The following is a 24,029-nucleotide window of genomic DNA, read 5'->3' as shown; positions in this document are numbered from 1 at the left end:
ATCGAAATTAATGTTTTCTGCCGTTTGCTAACCAAATCTCTCCTGTTTCCCCTCCTGCAGTCAGCTGATGTCGGACGGTCCTGCGATAGGCAGCATGGCTAATATGCCCACAGCGGCCCCTCTGTCAGCAAGCGGTGTGCGAAAGGCCTGGCACGAGCACGTCACTCAGGACCTCCGGAACCACCTTGTACACAAATTGTTAGTAATAACTACTCTTACACACTTGAAGGGGTTTTGTATCCTAGTGCTTAGATATGGGCTGGTAACTCAAAGGTTGTAGGTTTGTAACACACAAGATGTGATTCATGAACTATTGCCATTATGTGTTTGAGCATGACGCTCAAGCCCATGTTGCTCGAGGGTGTCTGAGTCAGTAAGTTTCTGCGTGTTTAGGGTGCAGGCCATCTTCCCCACACCAGACCCAGCTGCCCTGAAGGACCGCCGTATGGAGAATCTGGTGGCATATGCCCGGAAGGTGGAGGGGGATATGTACGAGTCTGCCAACAGCAGGGTGAGAACGAACCTCTATCAAAGCATTGACATTCTTATTTTTGTCGTTGTTGTTACTACATTAGACAGTTATTTTATTTATTTATTTATTTTCCTCCCTTTTTCTCCCCAATTTGGAATGCCCAATCCCCAATGCGCTGTAAGTCCTCGTGGTGGTGTAGTGACTCGCCTCAATCCGGGTGGCAGAGGACGAATCTCAGTTGCCTCCGCATCTGAGACCGTCAATCTGCGCATCTTATCACGTGGCTTGTTGAGCACGTTACCGTGGAGACGTAGCGCGTGTGGAGGCTTCACGCTATTCTCCACGGCATCCACGCACAACTCACCACGTGCCCCACCGAGAGCGAACCACATTATAGCGACCACGAGGAGGTTACCCCATGTGACACTACCCTCCCTAGCAACCGGGCCAATTTGGTTGCCTAGGAGACCTGACTGGAGTCACTCAGCACACCCTGGATTTAAACTCACGACCCCAGGGGTGATAGTCAGCGTCAATACTCGCTGAGATACCCAGGCCCCCCAGACAGTTATTTTTGATCATAGATAGTAAATGGAAATCGTCAGGGCTGATTGTTTATTTTAAGACTATATGTGTGTTGTACAGGATGAGTACTATCACTTTCTGGCGGAGAAGATCTATAAGATCCAGAAAGAGCTGGAGGAGAAGAGAAGGTCTCGATTACAGAAGCAGAATATTAACCAGACAGCCATGACACAACAGCCAACAGCCCTCAACCAGCCCAATGTCATGAGACCTCAGCCACAGAGTGAGTAATTACAAACACAAACTCTTTCACAAACCTTTCTGCTTCCCGTCTCATTCTGTGCACCTCCTTTTTCTCACTTTCTCTCTTCAGATGGACCCGTGCCTATACCCAATGTGCCAAATCAGATCATCAATCGCATGCAGGTGTCACAAGGTACTTCCATGTTCCCCCTCTTTGCTGCTCACCTCAACAGCCACCCATCATCATTCGTATTCAACCGACAAAACGTCTCATATTCAGCACGATACATCCTCATCAAATGGAAAACTAAATCCAGTAGCTTTCTACCAAAAACTTCTGCTGTGCTAGAATAGCATGTGTTAGCGTGCACCTGCATGTGTGAAAGAGTTAAATTAAATTCAGAAGTTTGAAACCTGCATTTTCAGTTTCTTATCATCATCGTTTGTAAAGCATGCAGTTATGAGAGCATTTTCTGAAGTCTCTGTTTTCGGCAGAGGAAAACGCTGCTCTAGTATGAACAGGAGGCCGCAAGTGTAACAATATTAATGTGTTTTCAAATGAAAAACGATTAGTGTGGACGGCTGCCCTTAATTTTCGGTGGTGGAAAACACCTTTTCAGTGTGGATGACAGACAAATGTAGTAAAGTCAATGTGTTTTCAGATGAAATGTGTTAATATGGATGTGGCCATAGTTCAACGAAGACATTCGGCATTAAACTGGTGTTTTCTATCTCTCAGAGCAGTGATAACCACTAAAGGAATATTCCGTGTTTAATACAAGCTCAGTCGTTAAGCTTTGTAATGCACACTTTTCGTACTGCTGTCTCTTTGAGATGAATTGCTTATGATGTATTATGCCACGCTTTGAATAAAAGCGTCTGCCAAATGAATAAATGTAAATGTAAATGGACAGTATTTGTGGCATTATTGATTATCGCAAAAAAACAAAAAAAAAAACATTAATTTCAACTTTCAAATAAAAAATCGAGGTTACAGTGAGGCACTTACAATGGAAGTCAATGGGGTCAATAATCTGTAAACGTTAAAATACTCACTGTTTCACAAATATAGACACAAGACATAAACAATATGTGTGTTAACATGATTTTACTGTCAATCACTTACTAACCACATCTGTGGAAAGTTATATCTAATTGTACAACTTCATTGCCATGACGATGTAATATCATCAAACCCTAAAATGACTGTAAAAATGACTATTTAAAAAAACTGTACAGCTGAAATAATACATGAGTTTTAACAGAAGAATTCATGTAAGTGCTTTTATAAAATGAGATGTTTCACATTTCTGCCTTTAAACTCTCCAAAAATTGGCCTCATTGACTCCATTATAAATTCCTAACTATATCTTAGATTTGTTTTTTTTAAAGAAAAGGACAGACGACTTGAAATGAATTTTTGTTGTAATCAACATTATGCCACAAATGCTGTCGATTGTGCTTAACTTGTATTGCACCCGGAATATTCCTTTAACATAAGTTCTAAATCTGAATAATTAGACTGGGAATGTATTTCCTCCTGCCATACATCATGTTTTTGTGATAATGTTTTTAACTAGGCATAGAATATAAAGAACTATATCAGATGTTATAAAAAAAAATGAAAGACAAACTGGAGCTTTTTTTTGCCCCCACTTTATGAATTTCAGGGGTATTTTTGTCATCGTCTCTTAGTTTTTGACCCTGTTAACCAGTAATCACAAATGAATATAAATGTTATGGAAATTCATTGGTCAAAAGAGGTGGAAACACTGGAGATATTTATGGATTGTTAATGTTTGCATGTGTGACAGTCCAACTGAAGTCTAAAGTAAAATGTGTATTATTATTTTATTTTTTACAGGGATGAATCCATTCAGTGCAATACCCAATGTGCCGATGTCTCCGGCTCCCATGGCAACTCGTGCTGCTTCTCCTATAAACCATCCGCAACAGATCAACATGAACCAAGTCCCAACGGTTAGTCCTGATTCCTCCATCTCTGTTGTTTCTTCTCCATTTTCTTTTTAAAATGTCAGACACATCTAACCTTTTAGAACACTTTCACAGATGAACATGTCACCCACACGAATACCCCAGACGCAAGGCATGCTAGGAGCCCACGGCAGGAACATGGTGGCGCAGACAGCCAATCAGACGCAGTTCATGTCTCAGGCACAGTTCCCCGCCAACACCAGCGCCATGAACGTCAACATGGGCCAGCCCAACGCACAAGCGGCTGTTTCACAGGTGAGCACACGCAACTCCTCACGTAGTGATCTCGCGGCGCATGACAACAGCCTTTCTAAAAATAATGTGTCCCTGCTTATGTGCGCACGGTCTCTCCTTCCCCAGCAGCAGCAGAACGCTAACCTCCCCCTGAATGCACTTGGCCCCTTGGGCCCCCAGCTAGGATGTCCCACACCACCTCAGGTTCCACTCCATGCCACACCGCCCCCCAACGCCACCGCCAGCACCACTAACCTGCCAGCAGCACTGCAGCTGAGTCAGGCCTCCACACCCACCCCTGCCCCTGCTCAGGGCACCCCGCCTCACACGCAGTCCCAGACAGAGCTGCCCCTACCCGCTCAGCAGCACCCTGGAACACCGGTGAGACGTCAGCTCCATCTTCCTTCACCTTTCTCTTGAAGCATCATGTTTACAGCTGTGCAACTTTGGGATATTTCACCCATAAATTAAAATTCTGTCCCACACTAATGCTCCAAATGTAGGACTTCCTATAGTGGGACACAAAAGAAGATGTTAAGAAAAGAATAAAATAATTGTCATTTTTAGGTGAACTATCCCATTAAGACATGAGCTCTGTTCCAAAACATGCCCTGTGTTTGAATATGCATACTTCCCAACTAGTATGCCAAAAGCAGTATGTCATTTTAATATGTCTGAATCCTCAGTATTCATAATACGAGATTCATATGACGATAAATTCCCGGATGACCTACTGCATCTGGCAAGATTCTAATATGCGGATCCACTGGACACTTTACTATCCCATAATACAACAGGAGCGGCATTATGGCGTAGATCCGTGAATCGGGTGGCTCATTGCAACTGTAAGTGCTTTATAATCTATCCAAAAAAGTTGTTCCTTGTGGTTGAATTGTACTTGTTTAACAAAACTAAAGTAAAAAACAATAGCGGTTGTTGTTTCTACGTCATTTACTGGGTCACGGGACAATGGTATTCATACTGCTCACTGCATACCTTAAGAATGTCCGAGAAGCACATACTCTGGCAGTACGCAAATTCGGATGCAGCTCCAGTGAGCTACATTGCTGTCCACCTATGGCAGCTTCCTGTCAAAAATGGAACCTCATAATTGTATGATTTGAAACTCTCTACATCAGAGGTAGACTGATATATTGGTTTTACCAATTAGCGGTTATCAGCCTATGGCAATAGTTGCCGATAATTTTTTTTCTATGTATTCCTCTGTGGCTGGAGGTATCACAGACACCTCGTGGGAATTTACTGGATCTGTATACAGAAATTTCACTCCCCTACCCATTGAATATTAGAGTATACGATAGACAGATTTACGTTCACTACAGTGTAACGGGTTTTAGCTAGTTATATGTAATTTTATAAATAGCAACGTAGCTTGATGTCATCAGATGTTAGATAGCCAGCTAGGCTGTGCCTGGGGTGCTATAGGTTGCCATGGAAACACACGCATGTTGTTTGACACCAGAGGGGAAAATTATAAGCAACCCTCTGAGTGTTGCTTTATATGCGAACAGATCGAATGAATGTCAGCTATTATGTTATCTCCTCGTAAGCATCTTTTTATTAGAGATTTGCAACAATAGGTAGGCATACGTCGAGCTGTAAGATAGATTAACAGTAACATAAGTGTCTAAACATATATTTTAGTGTATCCTAGACTACCTGTAGCTGCTGGCGCTTCCCCCTCCTCTTGCAGTAACTTGTACAAAGGATTACAGGCGGACACAGGATCTAGCGTGCACGATGGAGATGCATTCCATTATGTCATCGTACTTCAACTTGAAGCGCTTGTCTATCTGTCGTCGAATCGCATTCTTGAAGGAACGAACAGCAGCCAGGTCAGATGTCCAAACGCACAAAGTTGTGCTGATCATGTTGGAAATCACTTACTAGCGCTACCGGGTTCCTTTTTAAACGATTATGCATAACACTATTATTTGTTAAATTTAAAGGCCACTTTGCATATATTGGAGGTTACTGTAGCATGTGTCATCTTTATGAAAGTACATTTGAGCCACTTCGCTCTTTTGTGCAGAGCCATTGGTCTCCACACCTGCTGGCGAGTTTCCGTAACGTAGGCCATGTTCACACAGCAGCAGAATACGGTTGTCAGACATGTTTTGAGTGCCTATACGGTTGCATTCACACAGGACAATTATCTACGAGAGTGACAACCGCATTCTATAACCGAACTTGACACCCACATCTCACAACCGCTTTCTCTGCAAACCTGTGCTGTGTGAACAGAACCAAACTGGACAAATAGTTGTCTGTTACGTCATATAATGTTAAAACCACACTGAACTGTACACGTGTGTGTCTCGTGTTAATCATGAGGGGTTTCGTTTACTCACGGAGACGGAGATATGAGCTGCCTGTCATCAGAAGATCCAACCGCTGTCTTTTACCGAAGCTGCTTGCCATTGCGAGCTGCGCTCTGTATGCGGTTAAAAAGCATTCAAAGCCACTGTCAGTTAATTATGATCTGATGAACGAACTCACGCCTGATTTGGACTTGTTTATTTAATAATGCATTGCCAATTGTGATAAGATATGCCGGTGTTATGGACGTCCCATCTTTGATATTTACGTTAATCACTGTCACTATGGTTACAGCTGTCAGAAGACGGGATTGACTTCAGTTGTTCATTCATACAGACAGTATTCAAACTGCAAATTATATACTTGAACCCTTTGTACTGCAAACATAAACCCGGTCTGTTTTTGAAAGTCTTATGGTGTTTTGTCTTAATGTACATTATTCAGTATATCACTGTGCCTGTTATATTGTCATGGCAATATTCAATGAGGTACGGCAGTTTGTTTGCACTAAGCTCGTATTAAAATATCCCATAAAGGACTCTTTTCATGCAGAATTTTATTGTACTCAAACAAATTGCAGAACTACACTTTTATTTTAATTGCAAGGATAAGATATTGAAATAATTTCGATAAAGGCCTTGAGCCAGTGTTTTATTATATATTATTTTTAAAATTATGCATCATATTTTATACTGTACAATACAAAATTCTTAATGAATACTATTGTGCACATGTATTTGTATCACAGTACTTTGTGTTATATTATCCAACCATTAATCCAGATATTATAAAAAGAGTAGTTTGGTTCAGGAGACCGATTGAAATGTACTTGTAGCAAAACACGTGTGCAAATATAAACAGGATGTATATTTATGCAACAGCGTTCTTTATTCATCTCACTTATATATAAAAAAAAAAAAAATGCATCAATACCATGGAAGGAACATAATGAAACAGTTATGCCGAATTAGGTAAATAAATGCTTTAACATCTTTCAATATATAAGTATAGTCACAAGACATAAAGGAACAGTTGAAGTCAGAAGTTTACATACACTTAAGTTGAAGTCATTAAAACTCATTTTTTAATCACTCCACAGATTAGCAAACTATAGTTTGGCAAGTCATTTAGGACATCTATTTTGTGCATGACACGAGTAATTTTTCCAACAATTATTTTCAGACAGATTGTTTCACTTTTAATTGACTATATCATAATTCCAGTGGGTCAGAAGTTTACATACACTAAGTTAACTGTGCCTTTAAGCAGCTTGGAAAATTCCAGAAAATGATGTCAAGCCTTTAGACAATTAGCCAATTAGCTTCTGATAGGAGGTGTACTGAATTGGAGGTGTACCTGTGGATGTATTTTAAGGCCTACCTTCAAACTCAGTGTCTCTTTGCTTGACATCATGGGAAAATCAAAAGAAATCAGCCAAGTCCTCTGAAATAAATTGTGGACCTCCACAAGTCTGGTTCATCCTTGGGAGCAATTTCCAAACACCTGAAGGTACCACGTTCATCTGTACAAACAATAGTACACAAGTATAAACACCATGGGACCACACAGCCATCATACCGCTCAGGAAGGAGACGCATTCTGTCTCCTAGAGATGAATGCAGTTTGGTGTGAAAAGTGCAAATCAATCCCAGAACAACAGCAAAGGACCTTGTGAAGATGCTGGAGGAAACAGGTAGACAAGTATCTATATCCACAGTAAAACGAGTCCTATATCAACATAACCTGAAAGGCTGCTCAGCAAGGAAGAAGCCACTGCTCCAAAACCGCCATAAAAAAGCCAGACTACAGTTTGCAAGTGCACATGGGGACAAAGATCTTACTTTTTGGAGAAATGTCCTCTGGTCTAATGAAAATGTAACTGTTTGGCCATAATGACCATCGTTATGTTTGGAGGAAAAAGGGTGAGGCTTGCAAGCCGAAGAACACCATCCCAACCGTGAAGCATGGGGGTGGCAGCATCATGTTGTGGGGGTGCTTTGCTGCAGGAGGGACTGCTGCACTTCACAAAATAGATGGCATCATGAGGAAGGAAAATGATGTGGATATATTGAAGCAACATCTCAAGACATCAGACAGGAAGTTAAAGCTCGGTCGCAAATGGGTCTTCCAAATGGACAATGACCCCAAGCATACCTCCAAAGTTGTGGCAAAATGTCTTAAGGACAACAAAGTCAAGGTATTGGAGTGTCCATCACAAAGCCCTGACCTCAATCTGATAGAACATTTGTGGGCAGAACTGAAAAAGCGTGTGTGAGCAAGGAGGCCTACAAACCTGACTCAGTTACACCAGTTCTGTCTGGAGGAATGGGACAAAATTCCAGCAACTTATTGTGAGAAGCTTGTGGAAGGATACCCAAAACATTTGACCCAAGTTAAACAATTTAAAGGCAATGCTCCCAAATACTAACAAAGTGTATGTAAACTTCTGACCCACTGGGAATGTGATGAAAGAAATAAAAGCTGAAATAAATCATTCTCTCTACTATTATTCTGACATTTCACATTCTTAAAATAAAGTAGTGATCCTAACTGACCTAAGACAGGGAATGTTTTCTACGATTAAATGTCAGGAATTGTGAAAAACTGAGTTTAAATGTATTTGACTAAGGTGTATGTAAACTTCTGACTTCAGCTGTATGTGGACAAATCAGATTTTTTTTCTGTTCAGACAGCAGTTGCTTTTGCTTGCTCATCCACGTTAGTTGTCATAGTAACATTGCAAAAAATAATTATTGGTTTCCCTTCGAAGTCCCCTGTGAAGGCATCATTTAAGCCGTTTGGAACACAGTACACGTCTTCTTGACGAAGCAACCTGTCGCATACAACGAATGATGAAAAAACACATAAAAATCTGTTCAGACTGAGACAAATCAGATTTTTATCAGATTCCAAACCACCTACGAATGTGGTTTGAATCAGGCTTATAAAAATCAGATTTTTTGTGTTTTTGTCCTGTTCAGACTACAAAAACCTAAACGGATTTGAGTCAGATAGGCCAAAAAATCAGATTGTGTGAACAAAGCCATAGTTGTCTCTGCATATTAAGCTGGGATAGAAGAAAGTATTTTAACACTGAAAAAGTTACATACAGTATTTCAGCTTTATAAACCTTTGGCTGATTAATTGTTTATCAGCCTTTTCCACCACCTTTAGTTATCAGTATCTGCAAAATCAACTATTGGTCAACATGTACATGGGCAGCAACAAACAAGCCATTCAATTAGTACTTCTTACAAGAAGCAGACAAGAGACTCGGCTCCCAATTGATTCCAATATTTTTACATTAGCATGTTGCTAAATTAGCATTGTAATACTCTCAGGTGCTATATTTTATGCATGTAAGTATGCCTATGATGCCTTCAAATGATATCTAGATAGGCAGGTCATTAGGTTCTGGAACAGAGCTGGTGTTGTCATCAAACATAAAGTGTAACCCTTCCAATAAAACTTGAGTAGTTGGTCATCTTCAGTAGTCAGCATAAAACTTTTATTTTTGATGTCTCAGAGTGGTGATAACCGAATACCCACCCCAGCTTCAGCAGCCAGCACAGAGTTGCACTCCCAGCATGCCATGCCTGACGTGCCACCCAGCGAGACTAAAACAGAAGAGCAGGATTATGACATGGGTATCAAAACAGAGCCCAAGATGGAGGTATGTCACTCATGTGTTACCAAATTTCATACATTTGTCTTAATTGACAAGTCCTGGTTGATCATTGCTTTAGTGATGCAATTTTCTCAAAATGTTAAATTCTGTCATCATTTGCACACACTCATGTTGTTTCAGATCTATGGATTTAAGGACAACTAGATTTAATCAAACGACTGAAGAATTTGTTTAAAATGACATTTATATTTTATGTAAGAGAGACAAGTTCTGATGATTGTTTTGCCCTCTCTCAGACGGAGGATGATACTGGCTCCCTATTGGTCAAAAAAGAGGAACAGGAGGGCTTGGAGGCCAAGCAGGAGCCAATGGAGATGGAGGACAAGAAGACAGACACGAAAACTGAGATCAAAGAGGACGACGAAGGCAGGATAAATGGCACAACGTCCTCTTCGCCATCTCAGTCTCGCAGGAAAAGTATGAACAGAATTTTTCTGTGGCCTCTACACTGTTCTTTCCTGTCTTTTTCTTGCTTATTAAAAAACTTTCCACTGTCCCTCTTTTTTATCTTTAGTCTTTAAGCCAGAAGAGTTGAGACAAGCATTGATGCCCACTCTGGAGTCTCTGTACAGGCAGGATCCCGAGTCTCTTCCATTTCGTCAGCCTGTAGACCCGATTCTTCTTGGCATCCCTGTGAGTCCACTACACTCATTACTTTTAAATCACAACCAGGCACAAACTACATAGCTTCACAATCCATCAGCTCCTGATTTTCTGTTTCCCCCCACATTTCTTAGTGAAATGGTGAGATCTCAGGAACAGCTCCTGAGTTACTTTTTCAGGGGACGCTTGAATCATTAGGGCACCATCATCTTTTGTGTAGACCTGTTCAGTACTGAAATTCAAAACATAGAGCACAAAAGTGCTTAAGTTTTGACGTGAACGCTTAAAGTCTGTGTACAGTCGAACGCTAGCCTGTCAAAGTATGCTTCATTTGACTGTGCGTGCATACACAGGTGATTGGCGCATACACGCTACATCTGCTATGAGAGACTGGACTATTCCTCTTCAAGAGATTGGACACATAAAGATGTCTTTATAGTCCTTCAGACTCGAGTTATACAAATGCAGGTATCTCCTGACCTTGCATATACGCGCTCTTGATTTGCACATCCACTGTTGTTGTTTCCACATTCATCTCCTGATGTTTACCGGCGATTACATCATCTTCTAGCGCTTCTTCGTGACAGTAACGGCTCAAATGTGAGTGTTTCCATCTTGTGGACCCACTAATTAGTGCAGATAGTTCCATGCGCATACTGCACATTCAGAAAAATCGGGCCGCACGCGTTCAGTGCTCAAGCACTCCGCTTATGATGCAGTTTGCGCCACACGTCCTGTACACAGATGCCTAGCATTCGCGTCTCACCGAAGAATGCTTTGGGCTTATGTTTGCTGATCTGTCACTTCACTATTGGCAAACTATTTCTGTAAATATACATACTCCTTAGCATCTTAATTTAGTTTGCATTCGAAACCAATGCTAATCATGCTGCGATTAAAATGAATCAGACTCGAGAGCAAACTCACCCTTTTAGATGGACTCAAGTGAAGTTCCTTGGTACTGTGTATGCTAAATTTGGAAGACAGCTTCACATGAATTAAACCAAACATTATGGTAAATCAATTTTTTTTCTGCACCAGAATCCTCATGGGAAAGTGACATCAGGACATCTCTGAATAATTTTTCCCTTTCTTTCCATCAGGACTACTTTGATATTGTTAAAAATCCTATAGACCTGTCCACTATCAAAAGAAAGCTGGACACAGGTCAGTACCAGGAGCCCTGGCAGTATGTAGACGACGTGTGGCTGATGTTCAATAACGCCTGGCTGTACAACAGGAAGACGTCACGCGTGTATAAATACTGCTCCAAACTAGCTGAAGTGTTCGAGCAGGAGATCGACCCCGTCATGCAGGGCCTCGGTTACTGTTGCGGAAGAAAGGTGAGATAATAAAGTCAAATAGGACTTATATAATATAGGACTTGTATATAAAGTTTAACCAATAGTGGATTTTGCCAATACGATAACTAAGGTGGTTGATTGAACTGATTGATTGGCAGATAGTTTTAAAAATAATTTGACAGTATATAATGAATTTTCTTTGGCCCTGTCCCAATACCCCCACTTGCATTTTTGGTCTTGCCTACTTACCCACTTGTCTTATGTATTTCCGGTGTTTGGCCACTAGTGTGCAAGTACACGTGAAGACTGCGAGTGTGTGTATGACTTTTGATTGCACGTTGGAATACTCGTAGGCTTAAAGATGTTGGTGCTGGTTGCGGCAGCTGTTTTTGTATTTTCACTCAGCTGAAGACTGATTGTTTTTGGTAGCGGTGACTGTTATAACCTACTTAAAATAATAAATGACTGAACATTTTACCCATCTTTTCATTTATTAATACACTACTGGTTGTTGGAAGTGTATTGTGCTGTAGAAAATATGCAAGTAAATTTTTTTATAATGTTTTATTGTATGAAAATAATTGTAAAAGTTAATTCTTTTTTACTCATTTTGATTTTCAATACTTTGCACATTAGAAAATGTTTAACTGTAAAATTGCATCGTCCATAACTGCTGTAAAATATGAAATATAAACAATTTCTTCTTTGTTTCTCAATACACTGCTTAACGCTTAATTAAAAAAAATAAAAACTTTATTCTATAAACCTGTGTGATCCATTAATAGCTACTAATACAATCCATTTAAATTATATGCATTGGCTTGTCATTTATATAAGACGACCAAACACTGCTTTACACAACTTATCAGTATGTGGTTTCATACAACAAATAAAAAGCATATTTTAAATACATAAAGATGAGAAAGAACCTGTGGTATTAGTTGATACATTTTTATCATATTTACTAGACTGTATATTGTATGCCACACTGGCTGATAAATGACCAAAATGACCAGCAGTATTAGTCAAGAACAAACTAAATAATGTGATTATTGGGTGAGAAGGATAACAGAGGTATATAAATATACACATAAATAATATTTTGTAATTATGATGCTGATATTAAGTCATCCCAAACATGTTATATAATGTTGAATACTTTCATTTATACTAAAATAAATATATGCTTCACTTATGTTTCACTATCTGATTATAATAAATAATTATGTTGAAAAGCTTCCCTTGACGTCATCATGACTCTGGTAGGCGTGATGCGGCTCCTGATCGTGATGAACTCAGCCTGATAGACCCGTCTGAAGCGGTATTCACGCTAGTGTGGATTTACTGTGGGTTAAGTGCACTGAGCTTTGGCATGTTTTAGACATGGGACAGTCTTGAACACTTACTTCCTGTTGCGTGCACGTGCACTCAAGTGGCCGAGACTGCAAGTGTGGGTATTGGGACAGGGCCTTAGTCTTTCTTTACTGTGACAGGTACAAACTCAGAGGATACAAGAGTCCAAAATATTTAAAATCCCAGATGTAGTTTATTGTTCAACCAGAAAATTAAGATTTGGTGTGTAATGCGGGACTTTTAACAATAAACATGTCTGAAATGACAGAGAATTGGCTCTGGTACAAAGCTCTATATTTGAATATTAACCAAATTAAACTTTTTATAGTCTGTATACTCACCAGTTGAAGGGTTTTGTGTGTGTGTGTGTGTGTGTGTGTGTGTGTGTGTGTGTGTATATAACATAGTGCATTCAGAAAGTATTCAGACCCCTTCATTTTTTTCACATTTTGTTATGTTGCAGTTTTATGCTAAAATGCTTTAAATTATTATTTTTTCACATCAATCTAGACTCTATACCCCATAATGACAAAGATATAAAACCAGATATAACTTTGCAAATGTATTAAAAAGAAAAAAACTGAAATATCACATTGACATAAGTATCGAGACCGTTAAATCAGTACTTAGTTGAAGCACCTTTGGCAGCGATTACAGCCTCAAGTCTTTTTGGCTTCAATGCGACAAGCTTTGCACACCTGGATTTGGGGATTTTCTGCCATTCTTCTCTGCAGATCCTCTCAAGCTCTGTCAGGTTGGATGGGGACTATCGGTGGACAGTCATTTTCAGATCTCTCCAGAGATGTTCGATTGGGTTCAAATCTGGGCTCTGGCTGGGACACTCAAGGACATTCACAGAGTTGTCCCTAAACCACTCTTGTGTTGTCTTGGCTGTGTGTTTAGGGTCATTGACCTGTTGGAAGGTGAACCCTCAGCCCAGTCTGAGGTACTGAGTGCTCTGGACCAGGTTTTCATGAAGGATATCTCTGTATTTTGTTGTGTTCAGCATTCCTTCAACCCTGACCAGTCCCCCAGTCCCTGCCACTGAAAAACACCCCCACAGTATGATGCTGCCACCAACATGCTTCACCGTTGGGATGGTATTGCACAGGAGATGAGCGGTGCCTGGTTTCCTCCAGACATGACACTTGGAATTGAGGCCAAACAGTTCAATCTTCATTTCATCAGACCAGTGAATCTTGTTTCTCACAGTCTGAGATTCCTTTAGGTGTTTTTTTATGTGTCTTGCTCTGAGGAGAGGCTTCCGTCTGACCACTGTGCCATAAAGCCCAGATCGGTGGAGTGTTGCAGTGATGACTGTCCTTCTGCAAGTTTCTCCCATCTCCACACATGATCTCTGGAGCTCAACCAGAGTGACCAATCACGAAATTACACCTAAAACAATTTAAATACCAATAGCTACACTTTATGCTCATTTAATATCAGTATATATACGTTTTATTTTATTATTATTTTTATCTGACAAGGCTAATAATAATAATAATAGTAATAATAAAAATAATTATTATTATTCTAATGAAATACATAACATACTCTAAATGGATGAATAGATTAATTAGTAAGCAAATAAAGTTATTTGTGTGGACTTGTTGGACAAGCTGGTAACAACAAAGTTGTGGCATGATTGATGCTGACAACTGTATAAATATTAGAAAGAGAAGAAAAAAGGCATTAACTTGCTGTTGTGCATAAAAATCGTCCATATAGATTGCTCATCATCCTACATTTATTTGGCAGATGCTTTATCCTCATCTCCTCTTCCTCTCTGACACCCAGAGGCGCTCTCACCAGCACTACAAGTTGTGTAGCACCACACCTGCAGCATTGCTGTCACAGTTATCAATTTTTGCCGTAAAGAGCAGACCTCCACTTTATTGGTGAAGTACATAAAGCGCATCTTCTAAACGTCTCCTTATTTTGCACTCCATGATAACACGAAAAAATATTCATTGAATGCTTGTAATTAGCAGGATCAACACAAAGCCTCCACTGTCTTCACTAATCCTGGAAGCTTTTTTTTTTTTTCTCCCTAATTTGGAATGCCCAATTCCCAATGTGCTCTTCAGTCCTCGTGGTGGCGTAGTGACTCGCCTCAATCCGGGTGGTGGAGGACGAATCTCAGTTGCTTCCGTGTCTGAGACCGTCAATCCGCGCATCTTATCACGTGACTTGTTGAGCGCGTTACCGCACAACTCGCCACACGCCCCATTGAGAGCGAGAACCACTAATCACGACCACGAGGAGGTTACCCCATGTGACTCTTCCCACCCTAGCAACCGGTCCAATTGGTTGCTTAGGAGACCTGGCTGGAGTCACTCAGCACACCCTGGATTCAAACTCGTGACTCCAGGGGTGATAGTCAGCGTCTTTACTGCACCTGATTATGGAAGCAGATTGTGTAAAAGAAAAAGATCGTTCCGCACAAAATGATTGTAAAAACAATATGTAAATATGCAGTTAATTAGGTTGAATATTTAAGAAAACATTTTAAAACAAATTTTAGCAAGGTAAATTACAAATTGTCAAGTTATTACACAATTATAATGAATTTACTATGACGAGCAGCACTATATGGTCACATTTCAGCACTGTCACATGGACAGCGACTCTCTTAAGTAGCACATCCTTGCACGTTCATGTTTAGTGCAGTTTTGGGAAATGCACATAAAAAATAACGAACAATCGCAAAATTTCTCATAGAAAATGCTCTTAAATGCTAAGATTAATCGTTATTGGGAAATGTAGCCCTGGTTGTTCCAAACATCTTCCATTTAAGAATTATGGAGGTCACTGTGCTCTTGGGAACCTTCAATGCAACCAATATTATTTTTAGCCTTCCCCAGATCTGTGCCTTGACACAATCCTGTCTCTGAGCAGTTCCTTTGAACTCATGGCTTGGTTTTTGCTCTGATATGCATTTTCAGCTGTAAGGCCTTATATAGACAGGTGTGTGCCTTTCCAAATCATGTCCAATCAATTGAATTTGTCACAGGTGGACTCCAATCAAAGTGTAGAAACATCTCAAAGATGATCCAGAGAAATGGGATGCACCTGAGCTAAATTTTAAGTGTCATAATGAAGGGTCTGAATATTTATGTCAATGTGATATTTCAGTTTTTTTCTTTTTAATAAATTTGCAAAGTTATCAAAAATCTGGTTTTTGCTTTGTCATTATGGGGTATGGAGTGTAGATTGATGTGAAAAAATAATAATTTAAAGCATTTTAGCATAAAGCTGCAACATAACAAAATGTAAAAAAAAATAAAAAAATGGAGTCTGAATACTTTCTGAATACTGTGTGTGTGTGTGTGTGTGTGTATATATACAGTTGTGCTGAAAAGTATGCATACCCTGGCAGAAATTGTGAAATTTTGGCATTGATTTTGAAAATATAACTGATCATGCAAAAACACTGTCTTTTATTTAAGGATAGTGATCATATGAAGCCATTTATCATCACATAGTTGTTTGGCTCCTTTTTAAATCATAATGATAACAAAAATCACCCAAATGGCCCTGATCAAAAGTTTACACACCCTTGAATGTTTGGCTTTGTTACAGACACACAAGGTGACACACACAGGTTTAAATGGCAATTAAAGGTTAATTTCCCACACCTGTGGCTTTTTAAATTGCAGTTAGTGTCTGTGTATAAATAGTCAGTGAGTTTGTTAGCTCTCACGTGGATGCACTGAGCAGGCTCGATATCCAAAGCCTTGAAAATGCCAGTCAGAACTGTTCAATTACTTATCCTTTTCCATCTTTATAAAGTTCCATTACCTTGTTACGCAGGTCTTATGTTATTTCCAACATACAGTATATTAATACATTTTCATACATTAAAATAAAAAGTTGTATATGTTAACATTATGCAGACATGCACTATGAACTAACAATGAAGAATTGTATTTTATATTTTTTAACATGAACTAAGATTGATAAATGCTGTAAAATATTGTTAATTGTTAGTTCGTGATAGCTAATGCATTATCTAATGTTAATGAATGAAACCTTATTGTAAAGTATTACCAAAAATTCTGTCATCATTACTCACCTTTATGTTTTATGTATGTATTAGGTGTAAATGATGACGATGGAGGCTTTACTTTTTTTTTTAATGTCCTTTTGTTTTCATCTCCAGACAAGTAACTTTTTTACTCTGACAAGTGAATGACCAATTTACTTTTCCAAAGGACAAGCACATGACAGTGCTTAATGTCGAGCCCTGCACATTATTCCAAAGAAAACAAAATTAAACTACTTTAAAATGATTTTACATGTAAGTTCCCAATGGATAAAGCCATGACTCACCCTACATTTTACTTCTCAATTATTGTGTTTCACTCAGAAAGATGTCTCATTATGGAATTAAAATGGGTTGCGAATGCCATTTCATGTTGACTTAAAGGACCAAAGTTGTTTAGATTTTAAAATCCCCATTGTTTACATAGACCCGTACTTACTGTTTGGTCGACTCCTGATCGTCTATACACAGACTTGAAATAAACTAGATCTTTCCAGTCATGATTTTCTAAACTCTTTCTACCTTTTCTTCCCACAGTATGAATTTTCTCCCCAGACGCTTTGCTGTTACGGCAAGCAACTGTGTACAATACCACGAGATGGCACTTATTACAGCTATCAGAACAGGTGAGATTGTACCCTGTACCCTGAGGTAACAAAAAAAAAAAAGACTTCTTTCGACTCATTCAGGTGTTAGACAGCATTAGGAAACATTTGAGAGGACACTCAGGTTGAGGCAGACACACTCTCTCAAATGTGGTGTGGCTCGAGTCGTGTGTGGTTTGGCATGAGTTTCTAGCTGTATCCGAAACATAGCAGCTTTACACATGTATGTGCATAAGCGTAGTTTACTCTCAGGCCTTTTTGTATGTATTTATCTATTGCTAAACATAAAAGACTGCTTGCTTGCTTTCCCCCTCTCTCTTTTTTCTTTCTTCATGGTTAGTCTGCTTGGAGTCTCCAGCCAGTACTAATTCATTGGCAGTTGAAATATTTGCACTGGCACATTATTAAGTTTTTTTTTTTCACTGTGATGTGCTTGCTTACTCATAACAGGCTCCTTTGTGCCCCCTGCAGCACAGAACGTGTCACTGCGGCCCTTACGCACAAGCTGATTGGCAAACAGACACAGCTGCTCTCACTCATAGACCCGCTCCCACTGTAGGCTCCATGCATTTGCTCACTTTATGTTAGCATTTGGCAGAGTTTCTCTGTATTCTCAGACTTATAAACATCCTGCTCTCGTTCAAACTGAGACACTTTGTCAACATTCCCCAGTGCATTGAATTCTGTGTTGCGAAGAGTCCAGGTACACCGTTAAGTGTGTTCACACTACACTTTGAGATTGCGAAATTACTTTGAACCCCCCCCCCCCCCCAACGGATATGCGCAACAGGATATATACTTTTTAATAAATAATAAATTCTAAATGGCAAATAATAATACATTCAGAATGCTGAAAAATATTTTCTACTCCACTTTCCTGCAACACTACAAACCATGTAGCTTTGAAGTTTATATTCATTGTATTGAGCCAAGAGGTCAGTCTGTGGTTTAAATTCTCTGTCTGGTTAAGTGTCTTTTTGCTGTACGAATTTGCAGGTAACTTTGATACACTGCAAAGTCTAAATTTCTTCGCAGATACAAAGTGAAAAAACTTCGGAAATCGCAACTTTGGCACACAACAAAAGCCAATAATACTTCGCTGTTCACAGGTCAGAGTTTACCAAATTTAGGTAGAAAGCAAAAGTCGAAACGTCTTCGCAAGTACACGCAAAATTCGAAACTTTGATACACTTCTATAAATGTTTTTGCATTTCGTTGTGTTCACATGCACTTCATGAAAGTGAATGGAACATTAAAGGAATGCAAATCAATCCCAGAACAACAGCAAAGGACCTTGTGAAGATGCTGGAGGAAACAGGTAGACAAGTATCTATATCCACAGTAGAACGAGTCCTATATCAACATAACCTGAAAGGCTGCTCAGCAAGGAAGAAGCCGCTGCTCCAAAACCACCATAAAAAAGCCAGACTACAGTTTACAAGTGCACATGGGGACAAAGATCTTACTTTTTGGAGAAATGTCCTCTGGTCTGATGAAACAAAAATTGAACTGTTTGGCCATAATGACCATCATTATGTTTGGAGGAAAAAGGGTGAGGCTTACAAGCTGAAGAACACCATCCCAACCGTGAAGCATGGGGGTGGCAGCATCATGTTGTGGGGGTGCTTTGCTGCAGGAGGGACTGGTGCACTTCACAAAACAGATGGCATCATGAGGAAGGAAATTTATGTGATATATTGAAGCAACATCTCAAGACATCAGCCAGGAAGTTAAAGCTCGGTCGCAAATGGGTCTTCCAAAATGGACAATGACCCCAAACATACCTCCAAAGTTGTGGCAAAATGTCTTAAGAACAACAAAGTCAAGGTATTGGAGTGTCCATCACAAAGCCCTGAACTCAATCCGATAGAACATTTGTGGGCAGAACTGAAAAAGCGTGTGCGAGCAAGGAGGTCTACAAACCTGACTCAGTTACACCAGTTCTGTCTGGAGGAATGGGACAAAATTCCAGCAACTTATTGTGAGAAGCTTGTGGAAGGATACCCAAAACATTTGACCCAAGTTAAACAATTTAAAGGCAATGCTCCCAAATACTAACAAAGTGTATGTAAACTTCTGACCCACTGGGAATGTGATGAAAGAAATAAAAGCTGAAATAAATCATTCTCTCTACTATTATTCTGACATTTCACATTCTTAAAATAAAGTAGTGATCCTAACTGACCTAAGACAGGGAATGTTTTCTATGATTAAATGTCAGGAATTGTGAAAAACTGAGTTTAAATGTATTTGACTAAGGTGTATGTAAACTTCTGACTTCAGCTGTGTGTGTGTGTGTGTGTGTGTGTGTGTGTGTGTGTGTGTGTGTATATATATATATATATATTACACTGGCGGCAAAAAGTTTGGAATAATGTACAGATTTTGCACTTATGGAAAGAAATTGGTACTTTTTTTCATCAAAGTGGCATTCAGCTGATCACAATGTATAGTCAGGACATTAATAACGTGAAAAATTACTATTACAATTTGAAAACAATGTTCAGAACTTCTTAAACTACTTCAAAGAGTTGTCATCATAAAATCCTCCACGTGCAGCAATGACAGCTTTACAGATCCTTGTTATTCTAGCTGTCAGTTTGTCCAGATACTCAGGTGACATTTCACCCCACACTTCCTGTAGCACTTGCCATAGATGTGTCTGTCTTGTTGGGCACTTCTCACGCACCTTACAGTCTAGCTGATCCCACAAAAGCTCAATGGGGTTAAGATCCAGAACACTCTTTTCCAATTATCTGTTGTCCAATGTCTGTGTTTCTTTGCCCACTCGAACCTATTCTTTTAGTTTTTCTGTTTCAAAAGTGGCTTTTTCTTTGCAATTCTTCCCATAAGACCTGCACCCCTGAGTCTTCTCTTTACTGTTGTACATGAAACTGGTGTTGAGCGGGTAGAATTCAATGAAGCTGTCAGCTGAGAACATGTGAGGCGTCTATTTCTCAAACTAGAGACTCTGATGTACTTATCCTCTTGTTTAGTTGTACATCTGGTCTTCCACATCTCTTTCTGTCCTTGTTAGAGTCAGTTGTCCTTTGTCTTTGAAGACTGTAGTGTACACCTTTGTATGAAATCTCAAGCATTGTATAGCCTTCATTCCTCAAAACAATGATTGACTGATGAGTTTCTAGAGAAAGCTGTTTCTTTTTGGCCATTTTTGACCTAATATTGACCTTAAGACATGCCAGTCTATTGCATACTGTGGCAACTCAAAAACAAACACAAAGACAATGTTAATCTTCATTTAACGAACCAAATATCTTTCAACTGTGTTTGATATAATGGCAAGTGATTTTCTAGTACCAAATGATCAATTTATCATGATTACTCAAGGATAAGGTGTTGGAGTGATGGCTGCTGTCTAGATTTGATCAAAAATGACTTTTTTCAAATAGTGATGGTGCTGTTTTCTCCCCAATTTGGAATGCCCAATTCCCAATGCGCTCCAAGTCCTCGTGGTGGTGTAGTGACTCACCTCAATCCGGGTGGCAGAGGACGAATCCCAGTTGCCTCCATGTCTGAGACCGTCAATCCACGCATCTTATCATGTGGCTTGTTGAGAACGTTACCGCGGAGACATAGCATGTGTGGAGGCTTCACGCTATTCCCCGCGGCATCCACACACAACTCACCACGTGACCCACCAAGAGTGAGAACCACATTATAGCGACCACGAGGAGGTTATCCCATGTGACTCTACCCTCCCTAGCAACCGGGCCAATTTGGTTGCTTAGGAGACCTGGCTGGAGTCACTCAGCACACCCTGGATTCAAACTCGCGACTCCAGGGGTGATAGTCAGCGTCAATGCTACCCAGGCCCCGATGGTGCTGTTTTTTACATCAGTAATGTCCTGACTATACTTTGTGATCAGTTGAATGCCACTTTAGTGAATTAAAGTACAAATTTCTTTCCGAAACAGCAAAATCTTTACATTATTCCAAACTTTGGCCGTGTGTGTGTGTGTGTGTGTGTGTGTGTGTGTGTGTGTGTGTGTGTGTGTATATATATATATATATATATATATATATATATATATATAGATATATATAAAGGTGGATGTAAACTTCTAACTTCAAATATAAATATATACAACCCCAATTCTGAAAAAGTTGGGTCAGTATGAAAAATGCTAATAAAAACAAAAAGGAGAGATTTGTAAATTATATTCACCCTTTGCTATATTGAAAGCATTAGAACTAGACATTATATGATGTTGACCTTGTGAATGTTTTTTTTTTTTTTTTTTTTTTTTGAAAATGTACAGTCATTTCAAATCAGATGATTGCAACAAAGTTGGGTCAGTAGAGTGTTTACCACTGTGAAACATCAGCATTTCTTCTAATAACACTTATTAAGTATTTGGGCACTGAAGACACAAGTTTGTTAAGTTTAGAAAGTGGAATTTTCCCCCATTCATCCATTATGTAGGTCTTCAGCTGCTCGATTGTACGGGGTTGTCGTATTGTGCGCTTCATAATGCACCACACATTCTCAATTGGAGATGGGCAGGACTGCAGGCATGCCAATCTAGCATCTGAACTCTCTGCTTATTCCTGCCAGTATGTGGTTTGAAGTTGTCCTGCTGAAGATTCCGGGATGTCCCTGGAAAAGACAGTGCTGGATGGCAGTATATATTGCTCCACAATTTGTACATATCTGTCTGCATTAATGGTGCCCTCACAGATGTGCGAGTTACCCATGCCATGGGCACTGACACACCCCTGGCCCATACAGACACTGGCTTTTGGACCTGACGCTGATAAAAGCTTGGATGGTCCTTTTCATCTTTGGCCCGGATGACACAACAGCTTTGTTTTTCAAAAACTATTTGAAACGTGGACTCATCGGACCAAAAATCACAGTTCCACTGTTCTACTTTCCATCTAAGATGAGACCGAGCCCAGAGAAGTCGACAGCGCTTCTGGACAGTGTTGATGTATGGCTTCTCCTTTACATAGTAAAGTCTTAACTTGCATCTGTGGATGCAGCGGCGAGTGGTGTTGACTAACAAAGGTTTACTAAAGTAATCCCAAACCCATGTTCATGATATCCATTACAGATGAATGATGTTTTTTAAGACAATGACATCTGAGGGATCAAAGATCACACACATTCAGAAGTGGTTTTCGTTTGGTCCTTTACGCACCGAGATTTGACCAGATTCCAGATTCTTTTAACTATATTGTGCACTGTAGAGGGTGAAATGCACAAAATCCTTCCAATTTGTCTTTGGGGAACATTGTTCTCAAAGTGCTGGATTATTTGCTGAAGCATCTGTTGGTAAATTGACAAGTCTCGAATGATTCTTGCTCTTGAAGGTCTAGGCTGTTTTTGGAGGCTCCTTATATACTATGACACGATTGCCTCACCTGTTTAACATCTCCTGTTTCACATCACCTTGTTATTTGAACTCATCAAATTGTTATTAGTCTTAAATTGCCCCTGTCTCAACTTTTCTGGAGTGTGTTGTAATCATCTGATTTGAAATTACTGTACATTTAAAAAACTATGAAATTCACAAGGTCAACATCATATAATGTGTAGTTCTAATGCTTTCAATATAGAAAAGGGTGAATATAATTTACAAATCTCTCCTTTTTGTTTTTATTAGCATTTTTCATACTGACCCAACTTTTTCAGAAATGGGGTTGTAAATATAAACTACCGGTCAAAAGTTTTGAAACACTTGACTGAAATGTTTCTCATGATCTTAAAAATCTTTTGATCTGAGGGTGTATGCTTAAATGTTTGAAATTAGTTTTCTAGACAAAAATATAATTGTGCCACAATATTAATTTATTTCATTATAAAACTAAAGCAAAGTTTTTGAAATTGATGACTTGACCAGATAATAAAGAAGAGCAGCCAATAAGTGCCCAACTGTTTATATACAGTTCAGTTCTCCTCTGGCTAAACAGCAGGAGTATAATGCCAATATTAGTTATCTATGTGTATTACAAGTCATGGGTTAAATAAGTAAACCGACATAAGGATTTTGTATGAACTGTAAGATTGTTTTGACAAAGTCTTTAAAGTCCATCCTGAATTAACTGCACAAGTGCACACAGATACATTGTCCTTTAGCTGGCTATTAATTTATTGTCTATGTATCCCATTTTAAAGGTGCACTCAGTAAGTTTGAGCTAATTTTACACATCAACAAATGAATTGTCAGTGTGTTTTGCCATGTTGAAATCACATGACCTGCGGTGTTTCACTAAACTTCGAAGAAGAGAATCCTCATGCTCATTGGCTGCCGCCTGTGTAGATCCTCTTGGCTATGCTTAGAACAGTGTTGTTTGGTGATGCGAAGAGCGAAAAGAACACAATGGAACATACCGTATGTTTCCACTGGTGTGTTGTGAGCGAAGCTGACAAGCGTTTTCAGTTCATTCCTATGGAAGGATTGTGGGATTGTCAGCGGCGTGAAGCAAGCTGTTCCCTAGCGTTGTGGCTTTGAGTGGATTTCTTCCGTGCCAGTGGAAACGCAGCATTATTGTCGTGCTTTAGAAGTGGAGACAACAGGAGATTCAGTAGCTGTACTGCAGCAGAAGCGAAAAAGACCAAAAGCACGAAGACAGAAAGCTTTGGGTTTTTTTACTTTTG

The 24,029-nt window shown here is 39.5% G+C and overlaps 1 protein-coding gene across 4 annotated transcripts in view; it reads left to right on the top strand.

The window, feature by feature from the left end:
- Window positions 1-24,029, top strand: part of LOC127438522 (histone lysine acetyltransferase CREBBP-like) — an 81,316-nt gene that overhangs the window by 48,222 nt on the left and 9,065 nt on the right. For 2 of the 4 annotated variants that reach the window (XM_051694164.1, XM_051694162.1), the window contains exons 8-19: window positions 61-198; window positions 394-511; window positions 1,118-1,280; window positions 1,371-1,433; window positions 3,105-3,220; window positions 3,311-3,490; window positions 3,596-3,850; window positions 9,336-9,482; window positions 9,734-9,914; window positions 10,012-10,130; window positions 11,204-11,443; window positions 17,340-17,428. In XM_051694164.1, coding sequence (XP_051550124.1) covers window positions 61-198; window positions 394-511; window positions 1,118-1,280; window positions 1,371-1,433; window positions 3,105-3,220; window positions 3,311-3,490; window positions 3,596-3,850; window positions 9,336-9,482; window positions 9,734-9,914; window positions 10,012-10,130; window positions 11,204-11,443; window positions 17,340-17,428 — 1,809 coding nt within the window. The remainder of the gene's footprint in view (window positions 1-60; window positions 199-393; window positions 512-1,117; window positions 1,281-1,370; window positions 1,434-3,104; window positions 3,221-3,310; window positions 3,491-3,595; window positions 3,851-9,335; window positions 9,483-9,733; window positions 9,915-10,011; window positions 10,131-11,203; window positions 11,444-17,339; window positions 17,429-24,029) is intronic. The other 2 variants (XM_051694163.1, XM_051694165.1) reach the window with 2 other exon arrangements.

The sequence above is a fragment of the Myxocyprinus asiaticus genome, chromosome 49 (assembly GCF_019703515.2).
Source record: "Myxocyprinus asiaticus isolate MX2 ecotype Aquarium Trade chromosome 49, UBuf_Myxa_2, whole genome shotgun sequence".
Taxonomy (NCBI): Eukaryota; Metazoa; Chordata; class Actinopteri; order Cypriniformes; family Catostomidae; genus Myxocyprinus; species Myxocyprinus asiaticus.
This window is presented reverse-complemented; position numbering and strand designations above follow the sequence as displayed.